The sequence below is a fragment of the Crocodylus porosus genome, unplaced genomic scaffold, assembly GCF_001723895.1.
Source record: "Crocodylus porosus isolate Cpor-Errol unplaced genomic scaffold, CroPor_comp1, whole genome shotgun sequence".
In the NCBI taxonomy this organism is placed as follows: Eukaryota; Metazoa; Chordata; order Crocodylia; family Crocodylidae; genus Crocodylus; species Crocodylus porosus.
In genome coordinates this window covers 60,699,908-60,724,627 of record NW_017728886.1, presented here as the reverse complement: position 1 = coordinate 60,724,627, position 24,720 = coordinate 60,699,908, and the positions used below count along the sequence as shown (strand labels likewise).

General features: G+C 38.5%; 1 protein-coding gene across 3 annotated transcripts in view; it reads right to left on the bottom strand.

Annotated features, from left to right (window-relative positions):
• TAX1BP1 (Tax1 binding protein 1) overlaps window positions 1-24,720 on the bottom strand; it is a 92,926-nt gene that overhangs the window by 33,510 nt on the left and 34,696 nt on the right. For all 3 annotated transcript variants that reach the window (XM_019535308.1, XM_019535321.1, XM_019535312.1), the window contains 5 exons: window positions 23,968-24,155; window positions 21,996-22,154; window positions 2,791-2,939; window positions 2,580-2,670; window positions 1,674-1,859 (listed from right to left, as the gene is read on the bottom strand). In XM_019535308.1, the coding sequence (XP_019390853.1) occupies window positions 1,674-1,859; window positions 2,580-2,670; window positions 2,791-2,939; window positions 21,996-22,154; window positions 23,968-24,155 (773 nt within the window). The remainder of the gene's footprint in view (window positions 1-1,673; window positions 1,860-2,579; window positions 2,671-2,790; window positions 2,940-21,995; window positions 22,155-23,967; window positions 24,156-24,720) is intronic.

Sequence of the window (24,720 nt, the reverse complement as noted above, 5' to 3'; positions counted from 1 at the left end):
GGACTTTCTTTTAGACTGACTGTGCTTGGATTTCTGCACATGCAAATGAATACATGGTTACTGACCCTTTACCTCTGTGACAGAAGATATTATTAAATCAGATAAATCTCCGTATATATCTGTGATTTACAGCAGACAGTAACATAGCAGACAAAGTGTTAGGGATCTTCCAGGATATGACATTATTTGTTAAATTAGTGGCAGATGTTACAATACAACACAATTAACCTATTAATTGCACCATAAATAGTACTCCTGCTACACATCCAGGGAATCAGTGGCATGACAAAATGGAAAAATCAAACAGTAATATTCCACAAAACAGGTAACAATTTTGTGGCTGGTTTCCATCACTTCTTAAATAAAATGTATGGCAGGGTAATCTCACCATTCAGCCTGATGTTGGCTGCACAGGGGGCTTAGCTGACAGGTCCCCCTGCCTCAGCAGACTGATAGCCTTGTGCTACAGGCCTGATTGGGACTGGATCCCAGTGTTTTCAGGGTGCCAGGTGGAGGAGAGCCCATCAGCTGATTGTCAGTCCCAGCCCTGGGACCACACTGGGTCATGCCAGGCTGCAGGCACCCAGTTTTTAACTTACTAGTGCAGGGGAATCATGATCTTAAGTTCCCATTGCATTAGCAATTAATGATGGTGTGACTGGATCTCATCCCTGATCCCAAAACAGCATGTCCTGTCATGCACATGTGGCACAGCAGGAGGTGCACTTGTTGGGAACAAATCCCAACACATCAAATGAATGTGTCATAGGGCCCTTATGGTTAACACTTGATCCTGCATTGGAAAACACTTTTTTTTTTTTTTTTTTTTTTTTTAAAGATAATATACACATTAGTTGTCTAACAACAGATTTACCAGCATAGCATTTAGGGGAATGTAACTAGAAATACCCAAATCTAATTTAGGCTGGAAAGACGAGGCAACATACTTTCCCATCTTGCTATTTTCTTTGTACACATCATTACTTCTCCACTTTCACTGAATTTCATGCACACAATCCTCATTGACTGTACTGAATTTTCTCAAGACTGCATCATTCTTCTCTTTGAGGAAACTGTTAATCTGCTGACTGCTCTCAAAGTTCATTCTCTTAAATAAATCTTGTGAACAATACTCTTATTCCCTCTGACCTTTCTTCTAATTTTGTACTCCCTCACCTTTTACACTACTGTAAACTCCAAACAGTGCATTCTTATTGTTCCTTCTGCACCTCTTTTGATGCACCCCCACCTCTTCTTCCCCCATACGCTATAAAGTCCCAACAGGATTATGTCTTTGGTTCCCTTCTCTTCCACTTTCTTTATAGATCTTCACTAAGACAGCCACAACTTCTTTTGCTATCCTGACAATTGAAACATTTTCTCCCAATGCCACATCCCTTCATTTCACCCTACATTTCTGCCTGTCTCCAGGATCACCTGCAAACTATTTCTCTACCTATTCAAACTCAGAAAATTAGTTTTGTGTTAGCCGTGCTATCTAAACTTTCTCCAGTTTCTCATTTATATTAAGAATACCATTATCAGGCCTTCTTCCTCCCCACCATCTTCTTCACCACCCTCACCTTTGCCAAATGCATGCAACTTTACATTAATAATACTTTCAGCTTCAAGGAATACTTTTAAATTGTGCCAATCATACCAGCAGCACCTACCTTGCTCGTTGACGAAAGCAAGAATGTTTTTTTCGTATTTTCTTTTTCAGCCACACACATCTGTAGTTTGCCAACCTCTTCTTTGTAATAGGATATCAAGTTTTCTTTATTTGCATCCAAATTCTTTAATACCTGGATCTCTTTTACTAGCTTGGTGTTTTCTATTTCTGTATTCTTCAAGTGTATCTGTAATGATTCTCAAAAATGTAAATTCTCCTTCCAACTATAAACACAAGAATTCTTAGCACAAGTTTTGCTATACTATGAAAAGTTAAGTCTTTTAAGAGAAGATCAAAACATCAACATTTTTATAATTTCAACACTCACTTGAGGATTTCTGGATAGGACAAAAAAAATGAACAAAAGAAAAAACTACAACAAAAAATTACACCATGCCCAAAAGTAACAACACTGCAATAACAGTACTCAGTTCCAGAGACAACAGAGTCTACAAAAAAAATACTAAAGCTGTTCCTGAAGATGTAAACATGTAGTAGCTAGTATATGCTCTGGTTACTTGCAAAGGGATCAATGTCCCTGTGAAACATCTCAGTGCCTGGAAGGGACATTTTCATCACTGCTTTATCATGGTCCCTTATCAGGTGCTGTGTTATACAATAAAAAAGTGTCTGTCTGGCATCACTTAATTTTAATTCATCAGGAGTATATTTAAATAGAACAGTTAGTAATTGGCCTCCTCCTACAGACCTTTCAGTAAACTTCAGGCATTTTCTGATTGCTTTCCACACTCATCTTTATCTAGAACATTTTTTAAGACAGTTAAAAGATGTTCACAAAAAGAGACTGTTTCCTGACGCATTTAATTTATCACAGTTCTTTAAATTGGCATTGGACTTATTTTTACCTGCCTAGCTTCAGGACATGCAGTTGGGAAGCATATGTTACCTTATAAAGCTCCTTCTCATCTTTTTCTGTCTTTAACTGACATTCAAGTTGTTCTTTCTCAAGGACTAATTTCTTCAGCTTGTCTTTCCAACTAAGGAATGGATCAATTGGAAGATATTAATAAATACAGAACATACATATCTTCCTAATTTACATGGATAAATATAAAAATAAAATTAAAACAAAACATAACATTCAGAAAGTCAAATACCTGTCTAACTCTGTTTCTTTTTCAATTGCTTTTTGAGTAACAGTCACAAGATCTTCTTCCAGTTGGAGAACCTTTGAAGTGGTTTCATCATTTTTTTTCTTTAGCTCTTCATTTTCAGTTTTCAAAGTTTCTGATGCTTGAATATTACCCTTTAAAAATGTATATAATAATTTGTATAGGGATTTAATTCTTCTATGCTTTTTAAAAAGTATCTTCTTCATTGCACTTATGAATTTATTTTAAAGTTAAGGTTTTCAGTTCTGAATACTTTATAATAAAACAATGCTATTTAGTGCATTTTTAAACAGTTTAAACTGAGCAGGCTCGATTTACTTTCACACTCTAGCATACCTGCGAATAAAAAAATAATTAGGGTATAAACAGAATGTTTTTTGTTGTTTTACATTTCTCCAGCTCTTGATATTTTAAAAGCTGTATGTATAGTTCTAAAAGGGTAAGGTACTTACAAAAACAAATAACAACAAGAACAGCTTTAAGGACTTGTGTAAACTGGAGGAGAATCTCTCACATCACTAAGTATCTCACTAGGGAGAAAAATTATTTAGGAGTGTTCTGAGGAAATAGTTACATATAAGAGGATAAAACAGAACAGTACTCACACTGAATAAGCTGCACTGGTATAGAGACAGGACAGATGCATCTAGTTAGTCTTTTCAATGTCTTTTTTTTTTTCTTATAGAACTGCACACAATTGTATGTATATTAACAGCTCTGAGGTTAAGAGATGTACTTTTATATACAAAGCCATAACACTAAGTACAGATTTAGTTACAGAAAAAGCAGACTTATTAGATCACCTTAATTCAAGGTATTGTTTTTGTTTTAATAATCTAACATTAGAAGGTAAATTTAATTCTTGCACTGCTTGAAAGATTACCCAGATTAAACATAAAATGAGCAAAAATCAGAGTAAAATGTTTTTAAGTAGAAAGATTTATTTCTAGGCCAAGTGGAGTATAGTCATAGAAATAAAGTTAAAAAAAAAAGAACACACAATATCAATGCCTCATATTCTCCAATACATATTTCGTTACATTCATGCAGTTTTACGTAAAATCCTTCCAGGCATGTCCAATTTTCATAATCTCGACATATTCCTTCTACAAGATTATTCACCACAATTTATAAAGACAAAGTCAGATACACATACACTTTAAACTAGCGGTGGTGAGCCTTGAAGGCTGACGTGCCAAAAGTTAAGCTGCACTCCATCCTTGAGTGTCACTCTAATCCCCACACCTGAGAGAGGCATCTGACAGAATTTGCACCCTGAGACACCAGAGGCAAGGGGGGCTGAAGCCTCCAGCTAGGAAGAACAAAGCAGGACCAGGATGCTGTTCCAAGAAACGTATTACCCAAGAGCCATCTTAACCCTTTTCTGGTCCTGCAACTGTGGCAGTTTTATACAGTAAGCAAGGATCCAAAGCCTGGAGCGAGACAGTGGCTGCAGGGCCAGGGAATTATCTTGGATCTTGACGGCAATATACATACCCAACACCTCCTTTTGCAGCAGCTGCAACTCCACTCCACGCAGTTAAAGTCTCAAGCCCCTCTGCTTCCATTCTGGCGCTTTCCTTTGCTGAGCACCCAGTGCTTGCATGCTGCATACAACGCTTGTAGCACACATGCTGCAGAGTGGCCACCCCTGTTCTAAGTCATCCATCTATTAATGTGCTGAGCACAGTACGACGTTAAATGACTGAAGCAATACCTGCTGTGGGTCTCACTACTGAGAGCAGGGAAAAAACATGAAAGTGTCTAAGAGCACAAGAAGCATCAGAAAGTAGCTCCCCATATCTATTACATCATTCACCAGAGCTCAACAGATTTCACAGATCAAGTATGGATATTTTGATATATTTGTTTTTCAGCAGTCAGTATTACATCGGCACAGATCTTGTACAATGGTGCATTCAAAGTGAGCCAATCACCAAATATTTGAAAAATGAAGAATGAAAACAGGGTAGTGCCCAGGCACTGCCATAAAGCTTCACAGCAAGGAAAATCCATGAGCACTTGGTAACAACACTGAAGGATGATGTCTTTTATACCACAGTAAAAACAGGAAGCCATTTCCTCATCAAGCCTATTTGCCAGATGTGATCCCTTCAAGACTCATCTGGTCCTAAAATGGAAAGTAGACACTTGTAGAAAGAGTTTCGGTGATGATAATGAAGTGACTGCAGCAATCAAGACAGTCCTGAACACAGAGGACAAAGACTTCTAAAAGATAAGCTTAGCCAAGGTGTAGCTGCACTGTTATCAAGTGCATCAACCAGAATTGTAACAACGCAGTCAGACACCCAGGGAAGCTGCCACACAGCAACTGTGAGGCTGTAGGAGCAGCTGTGTCCTTGCCCTCCCCCTCAACTGCAACACGGATGTTACCCTTGTCTCCCCACTAGTTGCATCACTCATATCAAACTCAGAAGGCTGTAGCAAAAAAAAAAGAGAAATCAGAGTAAAAAACCTTCTGCATACTCCCCCAGAGTGAAAATGAAGTAAAGCGAGACAGTTTTATATGGTTACTACTTCCCTTTCAAAATTCAGTTGCGCTCAGCTTCATAGACAATTTTGTAAGCAGCATGAACCTAAGTGTTAAAAGGGCAGAGATAAACTAACCATTACAGCAAGACCTACATGCAATATTTATGTACACATGGGCATAATTCTCCTCCTCCTGCCTTAAAGTACGAAGATTAAAGTACGAGTCCATCAACTCAATTTTGGGCTTAATGTCCTCAGTCAACAAAAGTGTATTGTTGCGTTAGGAGAAATATATTAGCCAGAGTTCATGGAGAATCAGTGTTGGCTAAATTCCAAGTTAACTAACTACGTTTTAAGTACAATAAAATATAATGAGGACTGCTTTTACTCATTAATTGTCAAAAATCTGCTGTGAGCAAATGTAATTAAACTTTACTTTTACAAGCAACTAGCAGAGTTTTAAGCATTATGATTTTTTTCATGGGGGATGCAAGGGTGGCAAATATATTTGATGTCTAAGTTGTTTCCTGATGACCACAATATTTCACCAAATACTGTTTAAATTTCCGTGGTCTGTCGAGCTTAATTTAAACAAATGGAACAACTCCATTGGACAGTTCTAAGATGCTTTAAACTCTTAACAATCTCCAGTATTTGTGGTTTAAAAAAAACACACTGCACTAAGTTTTTTTTAAATAATTAGGAATGCATTATTAGGTGAAAACTAGTTTTGGAGAAAAAAAAAAAACAATGAATAATGCAGAAGCTTCCACACGTTTTCTCAAATGTGGTTTTTTGGGGGGAGGGGGTTTTTTGAAGAGCAATGAATTTCTTGTGGCTATTACACCAAAGGGTATGTCATTTTGAAGGTAGCATATTTTAATTAAAAATAAGTTTGTTGAGTAAACTTATTATATACCTAGCAGCAACACCACATATTACGGCTGCTTGCCTTTCCCTTGGTTAGTGGAAACTAAGTGAGATCATAACTATTTGCCAAAACTATTTGGAAAGTCTGGTACAGTGGAGCCCATGTCAATGCATGCTTGTTTTTCCCCCTCTTCTCCCCCTGCCCCCAATATAACACTTTGCATCCCTGCTGTAATTCTGTTTCCTTCATCCAGAACTTAAAACTAACCATTATGTATACCAAAGTGTACAAAGAGCTAAAGTGGGTTGTTAGAATTAAAAGAATTAATAGCCTGATATCAAGTGCAAAAAAAGTCTGTAGAGAAAACATCTTAAATAATGCTCATCAGGGCTGAGATGGTAGGAGAAAAAATGCTCAACAATCTGCTGTTAGTTTGCTGAACTGAAAAAGCATTACAACTGGTGCTGTTAAGCCAGTCATTCTAAAAAGGGGCAAGGTATTAAAATGTAAAGGTTCCACACTGAACAGACTCTCACCCAATAAACTTGTTTAGAAATAGAAAGTCTACAGTTTGGGGAGAGGAAGAAGTATTTAACTTTAAAAAGGATCTGTTATTCTACAGCATCTTTAGCAACCCAATTTAGATACACCATACCTAGTCCAATATACTATGTAGGAAAATATATCTGTAATTAAAGAGCAATATGTATTACTTCAATTACAAATAAGAAAGTACATTATTAGAACTTTTTAAACCAACAGATAAGTGCACAGACATTTGTTCTCTATAGCATTCCATATTAATAGCCAGTTAAGCACAGTAGTTACCATGCATCCAATAAATGCAGATCCAACATGAGAAAGTACTTTCAAACACTCAACTGAAGGGATAACAAAAAACTCAGATACAAAGCTACCAAATATCTAGCTAAAATCAAAGACGACAAAAATTTAAAGATGACTAACACACACCCTCAAGTTAATTTTCCCTATGATCTCAGGAGTGCATGAACTGTTGGCTTTAAAATGGTGGAGAGATGTACCAATTCTGCTCATCATCATGTCAAGTTCCCGTGTGTCTGCAAAAAAGGGCAGCTGAACAGGGAAGAAGTCAACAATGGAATATAGTGGGAAGAATGAATGAATAAAGATTTTGGCTATTTTTTTTTTAATTCAATGGTATTTTTAAAGCAAGAATACTAAAGCCTCTCACCTTGTATACATATTAACTGTTCTCTCCATCTGTGACTATGAAGAATGGGGGGGAGTTATTTCAGTTTTGGAAAGGCAGCGTTACTGCTCACTGTTAGGAATACATATGTCTATCACCTCAAATGCAACTTTAGGCCAGTGATTTTCAACCAGGGTGCAATGGTACACTGAAATCCTTTCAAGGGTGCTGCAGGTGCCACACATAACTAGGTTTATAAACTTGAGTCACAAGATAAACCTACTGATTTCAAATAGAAATCCATAACTGCAGTCTTCCCAAGTTCTGTGCAACAGAAACAAAACTGCTCTATTATATTTCTGTAGTAAAAAAAAGTTAAAACAGAGATGGAATTTTCTAGGGGTGCCTCAAGTCTCAAAAGGTTGAGAACTATTGCTTTAATCAAATGAAGCCTGAACCTACAGACACAAAACTATTGCTGCATCTAGTGCAAATTCTGCCTGAACAGTACATAAAAAAAATCATGCCATGCTGGGCTCTAATGGTACATGAACCACCAAGAGCCTGCCTGCACCTGTTCTAGAGCACCTCTATTCACCAGCATCTACAAGTGTGCCAGGACATGCAACAATGAGGCTGCTCCAAGATTATCCTCAGTGGCTGCTTCCAAACAATCTGGAGATCAGTGCCTCAAGAGAAGGTTCACTGGCTTCACCAACCTGGGGCCAGACATAAAGGCAAGGTCATGCCCTGGAACATGGAGTGCTCAAACCAGGATATACCAATGTTGTGGTGTAGCCAAATCCTGAAATACTCATTAATTGCAAATTTGGGTTCATCCCAAGTTTGGGTCACACCCAAACCATAATTAAAATGCATAACCCATGATTTCTTTTCTTTTTCAAATATAATATCCCACCCCCGCAGGTTACTCTTTCATTTGCAAATGGAGTTGCTGTAGAATATTCAAATTCATAATTTTCAGAGATAATACATTTGTGGTTTAAAATGCAAATAACCATGTTATGCAAGTTGCAGTGGAAAGACTAACTAATGAGAAAAGTAGCAGAAATTTCCTTCCTTGCTAACTGATGTGCCTATACATGGCCCAAAACCATCCTTAATAAGTAGTATTATTTTACATACATGCATTTTACACTGTAAAGGGAATGCAGGGTACAATATAGCAGTTTTTAAACAATTAAGCTTTATAAATTCCACCTCTGCCACTGTTTTGCATCTCGATATCAGGCAAGCCAGCTTCAACTCTTGATTCCTGTATTTTAGAACTGGAGTAACAAAGCATATCCACTTTCTAAAGCAGTGCGCCATCCATGGATAGAAAGCACCTTTGAAAATGTTAAATATTCTAGTCACATTTCTTTATGTTAAAGTGGTATGGGAGAAGATTAAAACCTATATCAAGCAACTTCCAGCTAAAAGGCTAATCTAAAAGCACAAGAAATTTACAAGGTAAATATAAAAACCATGAGGAGAATCTTTTAGGTGTTCCTCTGAATATAAGAAATGTCAGGGGAACCATTTTGCTATATACAAATGTAAGGAGAGGTCCAAATGTCTTGCCTACTGAACTGTTTACAGACTACCCCACTGACATCATAATTACTTTCATGGAAGTGGATGAAACATGGCTGATATCATATACTGTCCACAGGCCGTTACAGGGTAAGGTATAAATATAACATCACAGCCATCACAAAGTATACCTGTGTGTGCTCATGGCACTGTCAACATTTAAAAGACTTTGAAGAGAAGCCTGCAAAAGCTTGTTTCAGAGTAAAAAATTAACCATTAACAACAAGTAAATGGTACCAAGTCATTTAAATAAATACATAAATAATTATATGCACTGAATGCATGTGTAAAAGGCCTTTTGGGGGGGGAGGGTCAAAATACTGCTTTAAAAAAAAAACAACAACAACAACAACAACCTGTCCCCTAAATTCCATATGTTCTCTATCTTGGGGACACATCAGATTTATACCATATATATAGTTGGTTCTGTTTGTTTTAAAAATCACGCCTTGCAAACAAATTGAGATTAAAGGAAAATAATTTGTTTCTGGTAATGCTTGTAAAAGTAAACTAACCAAAGATTTTGAAAATGACACTCAGATGAAAACAAAACTACAGAGAATTCAGCTACACTTTCCCATGACTTAAAATTGTCTGTCACAGTAGTAAAAACTTTGGTGTGTAAAGCAAGCAGATACAAATCTGAAAAACACCCAAAATGATCTCTTATCAAAGGATTCCTTAACACACTTAAAAGATACCTCAAAGACAATATTTGCACCTCCAAATCTAAAAAAAAAAATATAATGAAAGCTAAGACATATCCTTACTGTATCTATTATTCAAAATTCTAAGAAAACAAGCAATTGAATGAAACATGGTGAACTATGAAGGCAACACAGACATACTTTTTGGAAAGAACTGTAAAATATATAGCAAAATTCAATCTTGACTATTTAAAAATAGATTCAAGAACCAATTCTGCAAATATTAATGAATAATTTTCTTTGCAAGTAGTTGGTTTTGATACGGGATTACTTATTCTTGTGTTTGTGGACTGGTGTTGAGACACCAAACATATTAACAGAAAAAATATTAATTATGATTTTGCAGCACTGGCTTATTTCATAATATATTAACTTACATCATTTTCACAGAAAATGGCAACTTTTTGCCTGCAACTCACCTTGTGGATAAAGATGAAGTAAAGTACACAAACTTCAATTATTTGTATGATTTAAGAATATCTGCAAAATCTGTGCTTCTACTAAGCAAAGTAAACTGTTTGCCTAAAACTAATCAGTTTAGACAAATAAATGCTCAGGCAATATCAATTAAAACATTGATAGGCAGTCATACAGGATTCTCTCTTCATAAGGAGATTTATAGCACCTATGGGAGAAATCCTTGATGCCAAGATAAGTAAATTCTAGAGGGTTTTTTTTCATTTATTTAAATGCTTTATTAAAAACTTTTAAACAAAAGTCTCAAGAAAAGTTCCATTTTAAAAAAAAATTCAGATCATTTTTAAAAAGTATATAATATGGTAATGCGAGACAAAATATAAAATATTGCTTAATTCTTGTACTTTATTCATGCCTATGGAGCTGAAAGACATGCTTGCACTGCATACTGATCACACAGCACAACTAACAAGGTTCTCCCTGTCACTTTCCAGCTAAAGGAACTCTTCTAATAAACCAGCAATGAAAGCCAACTTAAATGAATCTGTGATATTTGAATTTGACTGTTAAATGAATAAAGTTATTGTGCAGATCAACTCTGTAGAACTCTATATCTCTTCCTTGTTAAAAATTAATACCTGTTAAAGAAATAAATAGGTTGAATAAAAAAATATATATATAAAAAACGGTGAAATAAATTTTTTAAAGACCTGTTTAAGGAACAAATTTATTAAATCAATAAATCCACCTGTGATTCAATTTATATCAATATTGTATACATGGAAGCATTTTCTAAATGCTTACAGGTTAAAAGAACAGATTTACTGTACACCAAAGTTACATATTTAAAAGAGCTAACAGACTATATGTAAGAGTTGTCACCACCATAACAATACAGAACCTAGTTCATTAGCACTATCTAACCACTAGAGGGAGACAAATGACCACGTAAGACTCAGACTTGCAAGATCTAACCTTTGTTGTATATAGCTAGTTAAAACTGCAAAATCAGTTTCTAAGACTGAATGGCAGCCTAACTGCTATTAAGGCTGAGACACTGACCACAGCATGTTTCTTGTGCCAAGGCACAGAAATATTAAGTGTTGTAATAAAAGGCTGGGGTAAGAATGCCACAGAGCCAGGGTCAATAAAGTAAGTTGAAGGCAAGCAAACAGCCAAAATAGGAAATAGCTTTTCTAGTTTTATTAACAGGTTACATCCAATTTCCTTTAGTTCAGATAAAATTAAATTTTAAAGAAAATAAAAGGGTTCTAATAGTAGTGATCTGCCCTCAGCTACTAGAACTTGCAATTTCATATGAAAGGAGGGCAAATACAACAGGAAATAAGAGGACTTAGTGGGGAACTGGTAGGAAAGCCTTTGTTATCTAAAAATTCTAAAAGCCCTTCCAATGAATATTATAGTTGAAAAATTCCCAAGTAGAGAAGATACCATTTTACCTAATCATTTGGACACAGTAGCCAGTCACTATGTAAATCCATACTGCTGTATAACAGCACACAGTAAAATGCAATACAATTGTGCTATGTCAGCCAGTGTGCTATGGGTGATATTAATTACAAATTTTTAAACAGGGATTTGTGTAGGAAGAACCTGGTATAATTTGGAGATATTTCCGATGATATAGGGTAGGGCAGAGGTGGGCAAAATATGGCCCATGGGCTGGATGTGGCCTGCAGGGCCCCCCCCGCAAAAAATTTGGAAAATTAATATTTCTCTGCCCCTGGTCCCTGCCAAAAATAACAAGAAACAAGGGCAGTAGGACCCAGAGGAAACCCAGCAGGCTCCAACAACAGCAGGGCCTGCCCGACCCCGCCTCCCAGCCAGAAGCCCCTTCCAGGGCTTCTGGGCTGAGAGCATGTGGCTGCCCCAAAGCGGGAAGCTAAGGTACCTGGGGGGTGGGACCCTGGGCAGGGAAGGAGCATGGGGGCAGGGGAAGCAGCTCCTCCCCACCCAAGCCCAGTGCCCCATACTGCAGCTACTTGCAGCCCACGTGGGGCTACCTGTGCCTGCTCGGGACAGCTCTATACGGGCTGCAAGCACCTACAGAGCAGGGCACCAGGCGTGGGGCAGGGGAGGGGCTGCTTCCTCCCCACACACAGCTTCTCCCTGGGTTCCTTCCCTGCACAGAGAAAAGTGGCCTCTCCCCCACCCCATGGCCAGCTGCAGGTGCAGCAGGTGCTCACAGGCCATGCGGGGCTGTCTGGAGCAGGCACAGGCAGCACCAGGCAGGCTGCGAGTGGCTGCAGCGCGGGGTGCCAGGCATGGGGCAGGGAGGGGCTGCTTTCTCCCCCTGCCCCCGCACTCAGCACCACCTTGTAACCCGGCCCCAGTGCCATGCTGGCAGTGGGGCAGGTTACAAACTGGTGCTGAGCACGGGGAAAAGTGGTCCCTCACCTGCCCCATGCCCAGCGCCCCCTGCTGTTGCTGCTCGCGGCCAGCCTGAGGCTGCCTGTGCCTTCTCTGGACAGCCCCACGTGGGCTGCGAGTGCCTGCAATGTGGGGCGCTGGCCATAGGGCAGGAGAGGGGACACTTTTCCCCAAGCTCAGCACCAGCTTCCCTATGCGCTGCCCCTGCCTGTACCGTGGGGCTGGGGTGCACTGCGTGTGAGCAGGCAGGGAGCCAGTGGGAGCACAGGGCCTGCACCGGTGTCCCAGGGCCAGAGCCAGCAGGGCCCAGAGCAGGGTGGCAGGAGCATGAGGTCCCAGCTGGCAGGTGCTCTAGGGAGCCAGACCAACTCCCCCGTCCCTGCTGGTACAGCCCAGTCCACCTCCATGGATCCCTGCCAGCCTTCACCCCACTTTGGGCCTCACCGATGCTGGCCCTGGGACACTGGTCCCAAGACATTGGGACATTGGTCCCAAGATGGTGACCAGGGGCCCGGGCACCTGTCAAGGGGCAGGGCTACCCATGCAGCCCTTGACAGCCTGCCAAAACTGGGTAAGTGGCCCTCCGCTCAAAATAATTGCCTGCCCCTAGGGTAGGGCATACCCCTGAAGACCAGATGTAACCACAAACCTTTACTTTCTATGCAGCCAACTTCATGCCACTGATTAAGCCCATGGACAGCTATGCTGGCATAAGAGAGAATGCAGAGGTTTACACATTGTTCCACAACGGACACCAAGCGTTTCTGGCAAGATTCTCACGCACAGGAATCCTCCTACTGTGCTCTTACTCAAGCGGCCTCTGAAAATCCAAATCTCTCCCTATGCTGACAATTTGGAAAATACTGCAGTATTGGAGCTTCTATTAAGATAATCACTTGTGAGAAAGAAAAGAAAAACATCTGATTCCTACTACATCTCCCTTACTTTTTTAATGCAAGACGCATGCTTAATAAAAACAGAGCACTAATGACTTTTTAAAATTTATACAAACACTACGAAAAGTACACTAGAATGTCTTTTATTATGCCAAAGATAAATATAAGCGCAGAGATACAACAGAAAGACATATGCTTAATGAATAACAAAGGATAGCAAGAACCAAGTCATTAGTTACATTATTTCAAGAACTACTCATGCAATACCTATTGAAAATACTTCCACAGACAAATTGTGCCATCTCAGAAGGTAACAAGTTAAGATTTGGCATAGAACATTACAATAGCTTTCTGAAATACACTGCACTAATATTTCCAATAATGCAAAGTAGTATGAAAAATGAGTCTCACTACAATGTACACAAATAGAATTTGGAAACATGCAAGAGTAACCTGGGAAAATGTTAATAGGGTGAGCTTTCCTTTTCTCAAGAATCTTAAGCTTAGCATAACATATTACAAGCACAAAGCATACATCATAGCATTCTGATAACTGAATTTATGTAAAATGCATATACTTTGTTTTCTCTTTCTGTAGCAATACAAGTGAAAAAATGGCAGATTTTATGTTGAAACCTACTAAATTATAAAGCACTGTGAAAATACTACTTAGAAATACTAAAGTTAAATAAATTTTATATAAATGTAAAGAAGATTCAAATCTGGCTTTAGAGAAACAAAAAGAACACCACCTAATCTTTAAGGTATCACATGAGGCTAAGAGCAATAAAATGTTTCAGCAACTCTAAGAACAACTCTACAGCTTCATGCCTGGCAAATATTTGTTTCCCCTAAAAATGTGGATAGGAAAGGCCTTTTTTAATTATTAATTCTAAAAGTAACAGTAGCACAGAATATGCAGACTTTTGGTTTGCTAAGTGTGAGTTTCCTAAAGCAATTAGGAATAGCTGTCTGAAGTAAGAGATATACACACAAACAAGCCCTTTTCAAAATTAGGGATATCTAAACCTTCATAGTACCAAGAACATGTACATGTCCTTATAGTCTATTTGTCAGTGGAAAAAATATATATAAATCTTCCTTTAGGCCTGGTTAACTTGTTTTGCATAGGATCTTCCAGATAAACAGCTTCTTACAAGCCTACTAAGAGACAGAGAGGGGAATTAATAGGGCATAGAAAAAAAGAGGATTTCAAGTTAAAGAATTCATGAGGGAAAGATGCAAGATAGCTGATCAAGAGAGTAAGGGTTTTAGAAAAGGAAAGCTCAACCACTGCAATAAGACTGAATAGAGATATAAGGCGGTATTTGACTGAAGTAAACAGGAAAAAGGAAAAGGAACAGACATGGCATGTGAGGAAGGATGGTACAGATTTTATACATTTGTAAAAGACAAAGAGGGGATTTATGTCATTTAAACAATGAAATAATGAGAAAATCTTCTCATCGTAAAGCCACTCTTGAGGAGTAATTCAAGGAAACGTGAATCCTTTTTATGTCACTTCTGTCTGAAATTTAGGCTTCTATAGGTAAACCGCCTTCATTATTTCGACAGTAATGTTAGAGAAAAATATTTAAATGTTTTATCAGTATATTTACAATTAAATCTGACACTGCTTCATGTCCAGTTCCAGCAACACAAATTCCTGCAACACGCTGCAAGTTCAGGCACAGTCCTATCTGCACTAGTTGAATATTATGTGCTACTCATTTAATAAAAAGTAATTATGTGACTTTTTAGGTATTCACATCAAGACTTTCCAGAGGTCAGTGAAAGTTGCTGGTGCTCAGCACTTTTGAAGGTCATGCTTCTTACTGAGATGGCTAACTATGGATTCAACTTAACTTTAAGGTCCAATTTTCGAAAACCACATTTAAAAGTATAAAATAAAAACACACAGAAATTGTGACAGTCTGCAGGAGTTGAAGGGAATACCAGAAAAGGAAAACAGTATCTGTTGGGAGGCTTCATCACAACCAGAAGTCAGAGAAGGGTGCTATTAAGAATTCTGAACAGAGGCAGGGAAGAGACACACAGAGAAAAGCAGTTTGAAGCATACTCCACTACCAAGATTATTCCCTAGAAGCATAAGAAGAAAGGGACTCCTCTGAACCCCTCTAATGAGCAAGGACAATACATTATCTCCTGCTTCCAGGGCTTCTTTATGAAGCTAAGAGAGGAAGCTGGAAGAGGAATCAACACAGGCTCTCTTCCAACTCTGCCTCTGGAGAAAGAAAGAAAGCATATAAGGAGTAATGTGAACACTGAAGGTCTTTTCCAAGACCCTCTACACCACTAGCTCTGAACCTTTTTAGACACAAGGCACCCCCTGGAAAACATCAGCTCTCAGTTTTCACTTATTTTTTGACTACAGAAAAATACATCAATTCTTTTGTTGCAAAGAACTCAGAAAGATCTCAACAGATTAAAATGTTTTCAATATTGTGACTTCCTATTTGAAACCTCAGAGTTTGTCTTGTGAATTACCTTTGTGCCCCTAAACATGATAGGCTGCATAGCACCCCACATCACCCTCAAAAGGATCCCAAAGCATTCCAGAGGTGCTTAAGAATCACTGCTCTAGAAGGTGAAATGAGAAATAATTCAAGATAAGGAATTAAATGCTCTCCGCAGGATTAAAGCAACAAGGAGCTGAAGTTTATGGATGCCACAGCTGGATACCATAGTTTCCCCAGCACCTATTCATGGGTCCAGACACCATGACAACCTACTGGCAAGGACCAGCTTCTCTTCTCCAATTCCCAAACTTCTCTCTAGGGCTAAGAAGCACCAAAGTTTCCACAAGGGAAGTGTGAAAGCTTGGCCTGTTCCTTCAGTCCTCCAAAATGCCATGTGGTAAAGCGACAATAAAGCTAGTATTTCCTTCAGCTACTCAGTGTATGCAAGAGCTCAGAAACAATGGGGTTTGTCTGGCTAACAATGGAAACCCCCATAAATCTGGGAAAGATCAATCCCCCTTTCGACTTTGTTTCCACCATAGAAAACAGCATCAACTCACCATGCCAGACAACCCTCAACTAGGTGTGTGGGGAAAAACAGCTTTAGGCAACCACTTAAGTGATGAGGTACAGTCCACCAGTTCTGACCATCTGACACGAGAGATCAGGGCTCCTGTGTATTTTCCTCCGTGCCTAATCGAGACCCATACATTTCCCTGCTCTTTGTGAAAGCAGTATACAGAAGCACAGCACAGAAAAACCACAACGTTCTTAAAAGAAAGGAAAAAGAGGTTTTGGCACACTTATACATGCAGTTGACACAGGTATGTGTATAAATGCCCTATCAAAGCAGAGAAATGAATGTGTATCTGACCACTGACAGACAAACCTGCATATTTCTTTACAAACAATCCATCTACTTTAGGGTAAAACTACCAGCACATACCACATTCACATGTACATCACTTTGTTGCATGCAATACAGCTATAAACACATTTATTCTACATTTTGGATGTCAAAATTGTTTTATGTGGTTTTATAAAAGACAGGTGAATTAACGGATTGCTTAGGCTTATTACCTGCTTCCTTCAAAAAAATGTCCAGCCACACTGACTTGCTTATTTAACTAATCTTGTTGTAAACCACAGAAAAAAAAATACAGGACAGTTATTGCTATTAAACTGAGGACAGTGCAACTGTTGTCCAAAAATAATTTAAAGTCATCCTTTAACTCCTTCCATAATGTTCTTAAATCAAAGATAACTCACATATTAGATTCCACTCATAAGTATGATTATATCCCAGCACTGAATTAAATCTTTAGAAAAACAGCATCTTTGGGTTTGAAAATACTGGACAAGAAAGCACAACACATTACTATTTCACTAAGTTCTCTGCTTGAGAAGAAAATTGTGTTGTTTTAACTAATTTGAAACCTGAATACACGAGTTCCTCAGATGTGTATATCATCTGTAATACTGAAGGAAACAAATGATATTGGAGACACAATAAAAGGTCATAGTAGAACACTATGCACAGAACAGAACACTAGCACAGTAGAACTGGAAACTGAACAGGTGTGGAAAGCGGAAGTGAAAACAAAAATTAGAAAAACATTTCTTATCTAATCCTACTTCTGATGGGACCCAGCCTCACTCTCCAATCAAGGGAGATGAGGTTTTTCTACTTCTAATACTTAGCACAGGCCTCTTCTGCTGGAAAAAAAAAAGCTCGTCTAAACTAAACCATAAACCAAAACCTGGAGAGAAAAAGGAATGAATAGTTATGCGATTATTACACACAATGGAAGTTTTGCCGCTGAACTAAATTAGAACAGGGTTTTACCCATGTTTTAATAATGACAGGTGAGCAAAGGTTAGAAGAGAAGAAAAAGCCAAACCCCTCCCCTCAAGAAACAAAAAAAGCCCAACCCTTTTGAAGCAAACCCTATTCTGTACACTTTTTCACAGTTTAACCCTATCCATTCTGCCCAACTAAAGTTTCCAGTAAAATCCTGTTTGACAAGTGTTTTTTTAAACCTTTATGGGACTGGTGTGGATTGCACTCTTCAATACTGGCTCAATTATTTACTTGACATACTTCAAATACAAGAGTTAGATATTTTTATGGGGTCAACTGGCACAACAGAAGACAAAAAGAAGAAATTAGTAAGTTCTAACGAAGTAGACATTTAGAAGAATAAAAAGTTTAGAGGCAGTTATAGATGCAACTATGCACACAATTAAAAGTTTGCATGAGCACACATTCCTATATACTTGCATGTGTTTGTGTGTATATAATTTGTGTGCACAAACACAAAACCTGCATGCAATTCCCACTCAAAACAAATGGAAGCAAAGTTAATACTCATCTCCTCTTTTACCTCCTTGTGGAAGACTGTTCCACACAGTACATTTTTCAGAGCAACATAAGAACATGTGCTCTTGTCTTTTTTTAATGGAGTCCACTTCATAAATCTACTACATCACACCAGTACAAAAAAAAAAAAATCAATTTAGAACTCCAGTTCATTCAAGGTATAAGTTATACTGCCTTTCCCACTTAGTAGCTTTTATTACACAAAACAAAAAATCCCCTCAAGTTCATATGCCACACACAGGTGTATTATTTACCACAGGTATGGACAAATGTACCTTTTAACTTTTGAAAAAGGGAGGGGGAACTGCTCAGCTGTTATGATGCATCCAGTACATCTGCAAGATCCCCAGCAATAAAAGTTAGTTAAATCATTCTACCTTTGACCCCAAATGAAGCAACCACAATATAGCTGTTATAGCCGTACCTCCTACCTTGATAGCAATATAATTGTTAAGTCTGTCTATGCCCCATAAAAAGAAATGTCCCATGGATTTCTTTAAATCCATCTCTGTTTCAATACATCTTCCCCTTAGCCTGGATAAGTACAAGACAATAAATCTAATCTCCATATTATTTTTAAAACATCTTTTGCAATGAGCCCTGCATTAAGGGACTGCTAGACATCACAAGTTTTTTTTGAATGCCTCTGTTCTGCTTCATAATTTTATAACACATAATTCAAGTTCTTCAAATAATGCCAGTAATATACATATAAAACAAGGAAATGGATTATGGAGTGTGTGTTTCTTGCCCTCTTTCCCATCTACTTCTTAGGCCTGCAGGCAAACAGCATTCCCTCCTCAATGTTCATAATCCACCTGAATTTGCATAATCAGAAAATTCAATGCCTTTATTTCCTTTAATCATTAACAGAAGTGCTGAATATATATATTTTTTAATTACCATCTCTGCGGCATCACACTTAACACTTGAACGAGAAATTATGGAACAAGAAATCATCCAGATGGACGGCCCTGGTTTAGAGTAACTGGTGGCCCTGAGCCAACATACAGCCCACAAGGGATTAAAATTTGCTGCCCCTGGGTTTCCACATAGCTACTGCTTCCCCTATTGCTCTGACTGCAGCAGCAGCCAACCAAGGTCTCCAGGTTCCCCCTCCCTCATCAGGCTTCCACTTCCTGCTCCCACCCCAGCAAGCAGGGTGGCACTGCGCAGCCCACAGCTCTCACGCAGTACAGTGTAGCAGGGGCACCCACACAGCACACAGTGCGGAGAGCCCCTGGCTTATGCTGATAGAACCCACAGGGTATGCAATCTCTAACCACTTAGAACAGTGATTCTCAACCAGGGTGCCACAGCACACTGGGGTGCCCTGAGAGTCTTTTAAGGATTTTGCAGAATGCCACACAATATTAGCACCGTTAGGTATACAAACATGACTCGTGATAAACCCAGAGATATCAAATAAGAACCCATAGTGGTAAAAACATTTTGACCTGTTGTGGTCTGTGTTCTTTGCAAGAGAATTGCAAAGAACACAGACCATAACAGGTCAAAACTAAGAACTGGCAAGTTCTGAGGGGTGTCTCAAGACTATCCACAGGTGACTTGAGTCTAAAAAGGTTGAGAACCAGTGGCTTAGTAGTTGGACAGTCCTGGTCTAAACCAAGATTATGGATTATTATCTTATTACCTGGATTAACTCTTATAACCCCCTCAAATAGGAGAAGTGCTGCCAGTGGGGAGGCACAACTCTGCACCACCACTGCAGCTGCCGGGAACAGGCCCAGCCTCGTGCCTACACCCCACCATAAGCACAGAAATCGGGGGGAATGGGGACGGCAGGACATGCCCCACACTGCATTGCCAACGGTCCCGCAGCATGTCAACTGCTTTGTTTTTCTCTGTTTTACGTACCTTGCCTCTCTCAGTGGTCCTCCTCCTTTTTTTCCTTCCCCCTTCCCTGCCATTTGTATTCTAATCACTGCGTTCTATTTAGTAGCTCTGCTTCCTGCAGTCCTTTCATAGCATCTGATGAAGCAAGCCCACTGCTTATGAAAGCCTGTACTATATATCTGTGATTTAGTTGGTCTTTAATAGCAGTGCTCAATATTTTTCCCTGGAAGGCCAGATGGTCAGTGCCCGGTCCATCTGCAGGCCAGATCCGGCTAGTGGCTCTGATTTGGCACCCAGGGCAAGCATGGTGGGGGGCTCCATCCAGCAGTGTGAAGAGGGGCAGGAGGCAGCCTAGCCCCAATCCGACTGCACAGGGAGAAGGGAGCATAGGAATTTGGCAGCAGGAGAGGATGGCAGTATTAAACGGCGACTGCTGCCCCACCACAAAATTTCCTGACCCACCGGGAGCCCCAGAGCCATATCTGCTCTATAAGATTTGGGCCACGCATTTGGGCTGCAGGTCTATAAAATGCAAATCTATCTTGCCTTTTAAAGCTACCCCCAATTCAATGCATTGTCTTCATTACATTTTTTGTATAGTCTTCCATATTTTCAGTCCACATTTATATTCAAAACCAAATTTGGATGAGAAATTCTTTTCAGATATTTTACTGAGGTACCTCAATACCACAGTAGTCAACATATAAACAGAACCTAGTGCATATGATTTTATCCATTAAGTTCTCATCCTGCAACTATGTAATCATGCCCTTTAAGAATATGAAATCAGTGGGATTTAAATGGTCTACATACATGCTTGAAGCTCAGGACATGTGTAACCATTCAAATGACCACAACTTTCCACTTCCCAGCTCATCCTCTAAAGAGTTATTTATCTGTTACATTTTTTAACAAAAGCTTAAGTTAGATTCACTGGACAATAGTTGACGGACTGCAGCTTTTTCCATAATTCAAAACTGGTAAATTTTTATCCTCTGAACCTTTTGTGCCTGTCCATTTCAGCATGACTTTTCTAAAGTAAATTACAATTTTTAAGCAAAGTCATGAGTAGAATCTCTCCTGACTACTGAATGTATACCATTCAGAACTGTCGATCTGTGCATTAACATTTCAGAAATACTGTGAACTACTTCTTTCCACCACTACGTTATATCATTACTTCAAAGTCGTCTATATTATGCTTATTTTCCCAAAATAATAAAAAGCAATATATTTTAATAACTGGTTAGGACTCCTGAGAGTATGTTGTTTCCTCCCAAATACATGTGAAGATGTACTCCTCATTAAATTAATTCGCTCATCTGCTACTTGCGTATTTCCTTGGTAAAGCTGGCCTAAACACACTTTTAATTTTTAAGTTTTCTCTGCTATTCCTAATGTAATATCAGTGTATTTTATTCTTAGATCTGACAAGTCCCTCAGGAAAACCACCTCAACAACTTTTCATTCCTTCATTTTTTTTTGCAACAGTACTGCCTGCTGAGACTTGAAGTTTCTCAATGACCCAAAATTTAATTTCCTCAAACCTTCTACTGCTATGTCCTATGAATTTATTTCAGAATGAATTACCTGAGAATATTTCCTTCATATATTATAGTAACACAAGTAAACTTTAAATTATCAACTAGTTTTCCCAGTCTGAACTCTACAATTAAATGTTAAACATCTGGTAACAATTGTTATTGATTATCCTGCCAAGGCTGGTACCAAAAACCTGAAGTATTTTAACCATTTTACAACATAAAAGGAATAGTGGCAGAAGGTTAATAGGAACTGACCTATTCTAGTGTAAATGTCTATCCAACTGCTGAAGTTTTTTGATAGTCGATTTTCACCCAATTTAAATGGTTCTTGAAAAAAAAGTGGATTACAGGCATTATGCGTCAGCTTTAATCAGTTATACAACTTACCTCTTGCTCTGTCTGCAGTTGGTCACATCTCTGTTTTTCATGGGTAAGTTCTTTTTCCAGTCTTTCAACTTGATCTCTCAGTTGTGTTGTTTCTTTTTCCAGAGAAGCAGTTATCTTTAACAACTCTTCTTTTTCTTTCATTGTTTTTTCAATTTTGAACTATAAAAACAGAAGAAGCATGTTCTAGCTAGCAGTTGTTTTCCCACCATAATTCCTATCAAGCAACTACAAACAACTAGAATTCCTTTCCATTATGTCAGGCAAACAAGGGCATAATGAGCACAAGTAAAAAAAAAAATGCGAGCATTCTTTGTTACCTCAGCTCAGCATCTTCTCTTCCCTAAGTTTTTGAAATTCAGAAGCATCAGCTTAATTCAAATTCATATTCAATCACATTTTTAACCTAGATTTTAACTGTTGTTAACTTTGTATAAAAAGTAATGGTTCTTCATCAAAGGTAGAGGAAATTTCACAGAAACTCAAGGGTAAATGCAGCAAAATACAATTAAAATACATCTAGCAGCATTCTTACAATTTCTCCAAAAGAAAATTCCACAAAATCCTAAAAGTATATACAACTAAAATGAAGGAGATGGTGAAACACAGAAAAAAATTACAAGTAAAAATATTCTTTTTCTCTACCATCTTGGAAGCATATTGGATCAGAATGGCAGTTTCTCCACCAAATAGCAAACAAGGCACAGAAGGTTAGACAGGGATTCTTCATTGTGTACCTTTTCCCACAGCCTTTGAAATCCCTAAGCTACCAAGCATGTTTGTCTGCATGTGAGTGTGCTAAAATATAAGATGACCTGAATACAAGACAAACCCCAACCCAATAATTCAATTTTATACAAGGAAAATTTATAAATTTGTTACAATTTTCCAGGTACAGAATCTAAATACAGCAAAAGCTGTGTTATCCAGCACTTTATCAGCTGGAAACTCCACTAACCAGCATCCAAGGGACATGGCAAAAGGTACTTCCGGTTTCACCACTGTGAGCCGAGTTCTTTTTCATAGCTTCTTTGGCCCACGGCCTGGGGAAAAGCAGCCTGAGCAGGGCAAAGCATCCTGCATGGGGTCCCCCTTCCCTGTCCCCCAGCACACTGGCCCTGAATATAAAATGAAAGGCTTTTTCCCCATGCTGACTAGGAGGAGTGGGGGAAGCCTTGAGCTTTGTCTTGTATTCGAGGAAATATGGTAAGTAAGGACTAGACTGAAGTCACAAACAAAAGCACAGGAAGATGCCATATAGTTTTTAAGACACACACACACACACACACACACACACACACACACACACACTACTTTTCAACCTATAAAAGTAGGGACAAGTAAAATGTGTTAAACATTCATCAGCATAACTTCATTATAACAAACAAATCTATCTATTTAGTGGTTGTAAAGCAGAGGATAACAGAACACTACTTTAAGAAAATAAGATTCCTACTTATCTGCCAGGCATCTGAAATTTGAATTTCAGGCTATGCAACTCTGCACAAATACTGACATCCTTTTTATTTCTTCTGCTTTATAGTTGGAGCACTTGCACATGGAATAGACATATATTTTCAAAAAAAGTGACAACGAATACTTTAGATCATGTATTCTTTTGGAACGTAAGGAGAAGAAATAAGGGGGCAACAATCTATGTACTTTTTAATAGCATGCTTTCTGCCATGCTGACCCCATGACGCACAAGGTTGAAAGTCCAATGTTTCTGAGAGACTTTAAGAGCATAATTTGTACCTTGTGATGCATATGAAATTTTCTGTATTTACTTTAAAAGCATCTTCTGCAATGAGTCCTGCACTAAAGACTGCTAAGCATCCTTTTTTGTTTTGTTTTTAAACATTCCCTGTTCAGCTTCATAATTTTATAAAGAGTAATTCAGGTTCTTCAGAAAAAGCCAGAAATAAACATAAAACAAAGATATATATAGTATTTTAGAATGTTTGTTGAAGCAAACCTCAAGAAGTCCAGCTTTAGTGGTCACCACCAACATGTCAGAATTTCCTTCATCTTCCATAGTTAGCAATTCTTCAATAGGGGAAGAGGTTCGAAACTGAAAAGGAGTGCTTGCTCCACGGATCTCACCCTTATGGGTTACATAACAGAACTGGTAAAATTCTCCATCATCATTTGGTAGATAATATCCTTACAGGGAGAAAAAAAAACACATTTAAGAAGCAGAACATGGAAAAACATTTAAAAGAAACACAATATGCGAATACGCTTATGAATGTTCCTGTTGTACAATAATCTTTACAACGTATATGTGCTAGTTTCAATTGCAGTAAGATCAACTGAATTATTAATTCATGTCTGATACCTTTGTTATGCACAAGACTGAAGGTTCATGTTTCTGAATATACCAGAAGTGATTTAAAGAAGTGATTTAAACTGATTTATACACAGCATTTTGTATCCTGTGACACTTACAATATAATCTATACATTTGTATTATTAAAAGATGCCTCAAATGGCTTAAAAATACACATGTAAATATTACTTGGGTAGTACAGTCATCATCTCTGGAAGTTTGTGTGTATGTTAGAAACCCCTTAGCTGGGATGGTTTTAGTCAGGGATGATCCTGCCTAAGCAGAGAGCTGGAATGGTTTCATAGTTTGTAAGGTCGGAAGGGACCTGAGCAGATCATCAAGTCTGACCCCCTGCCATGGCAGGAAAAAGTACTGGGGTCAAACGACCCCAGCAAGGTG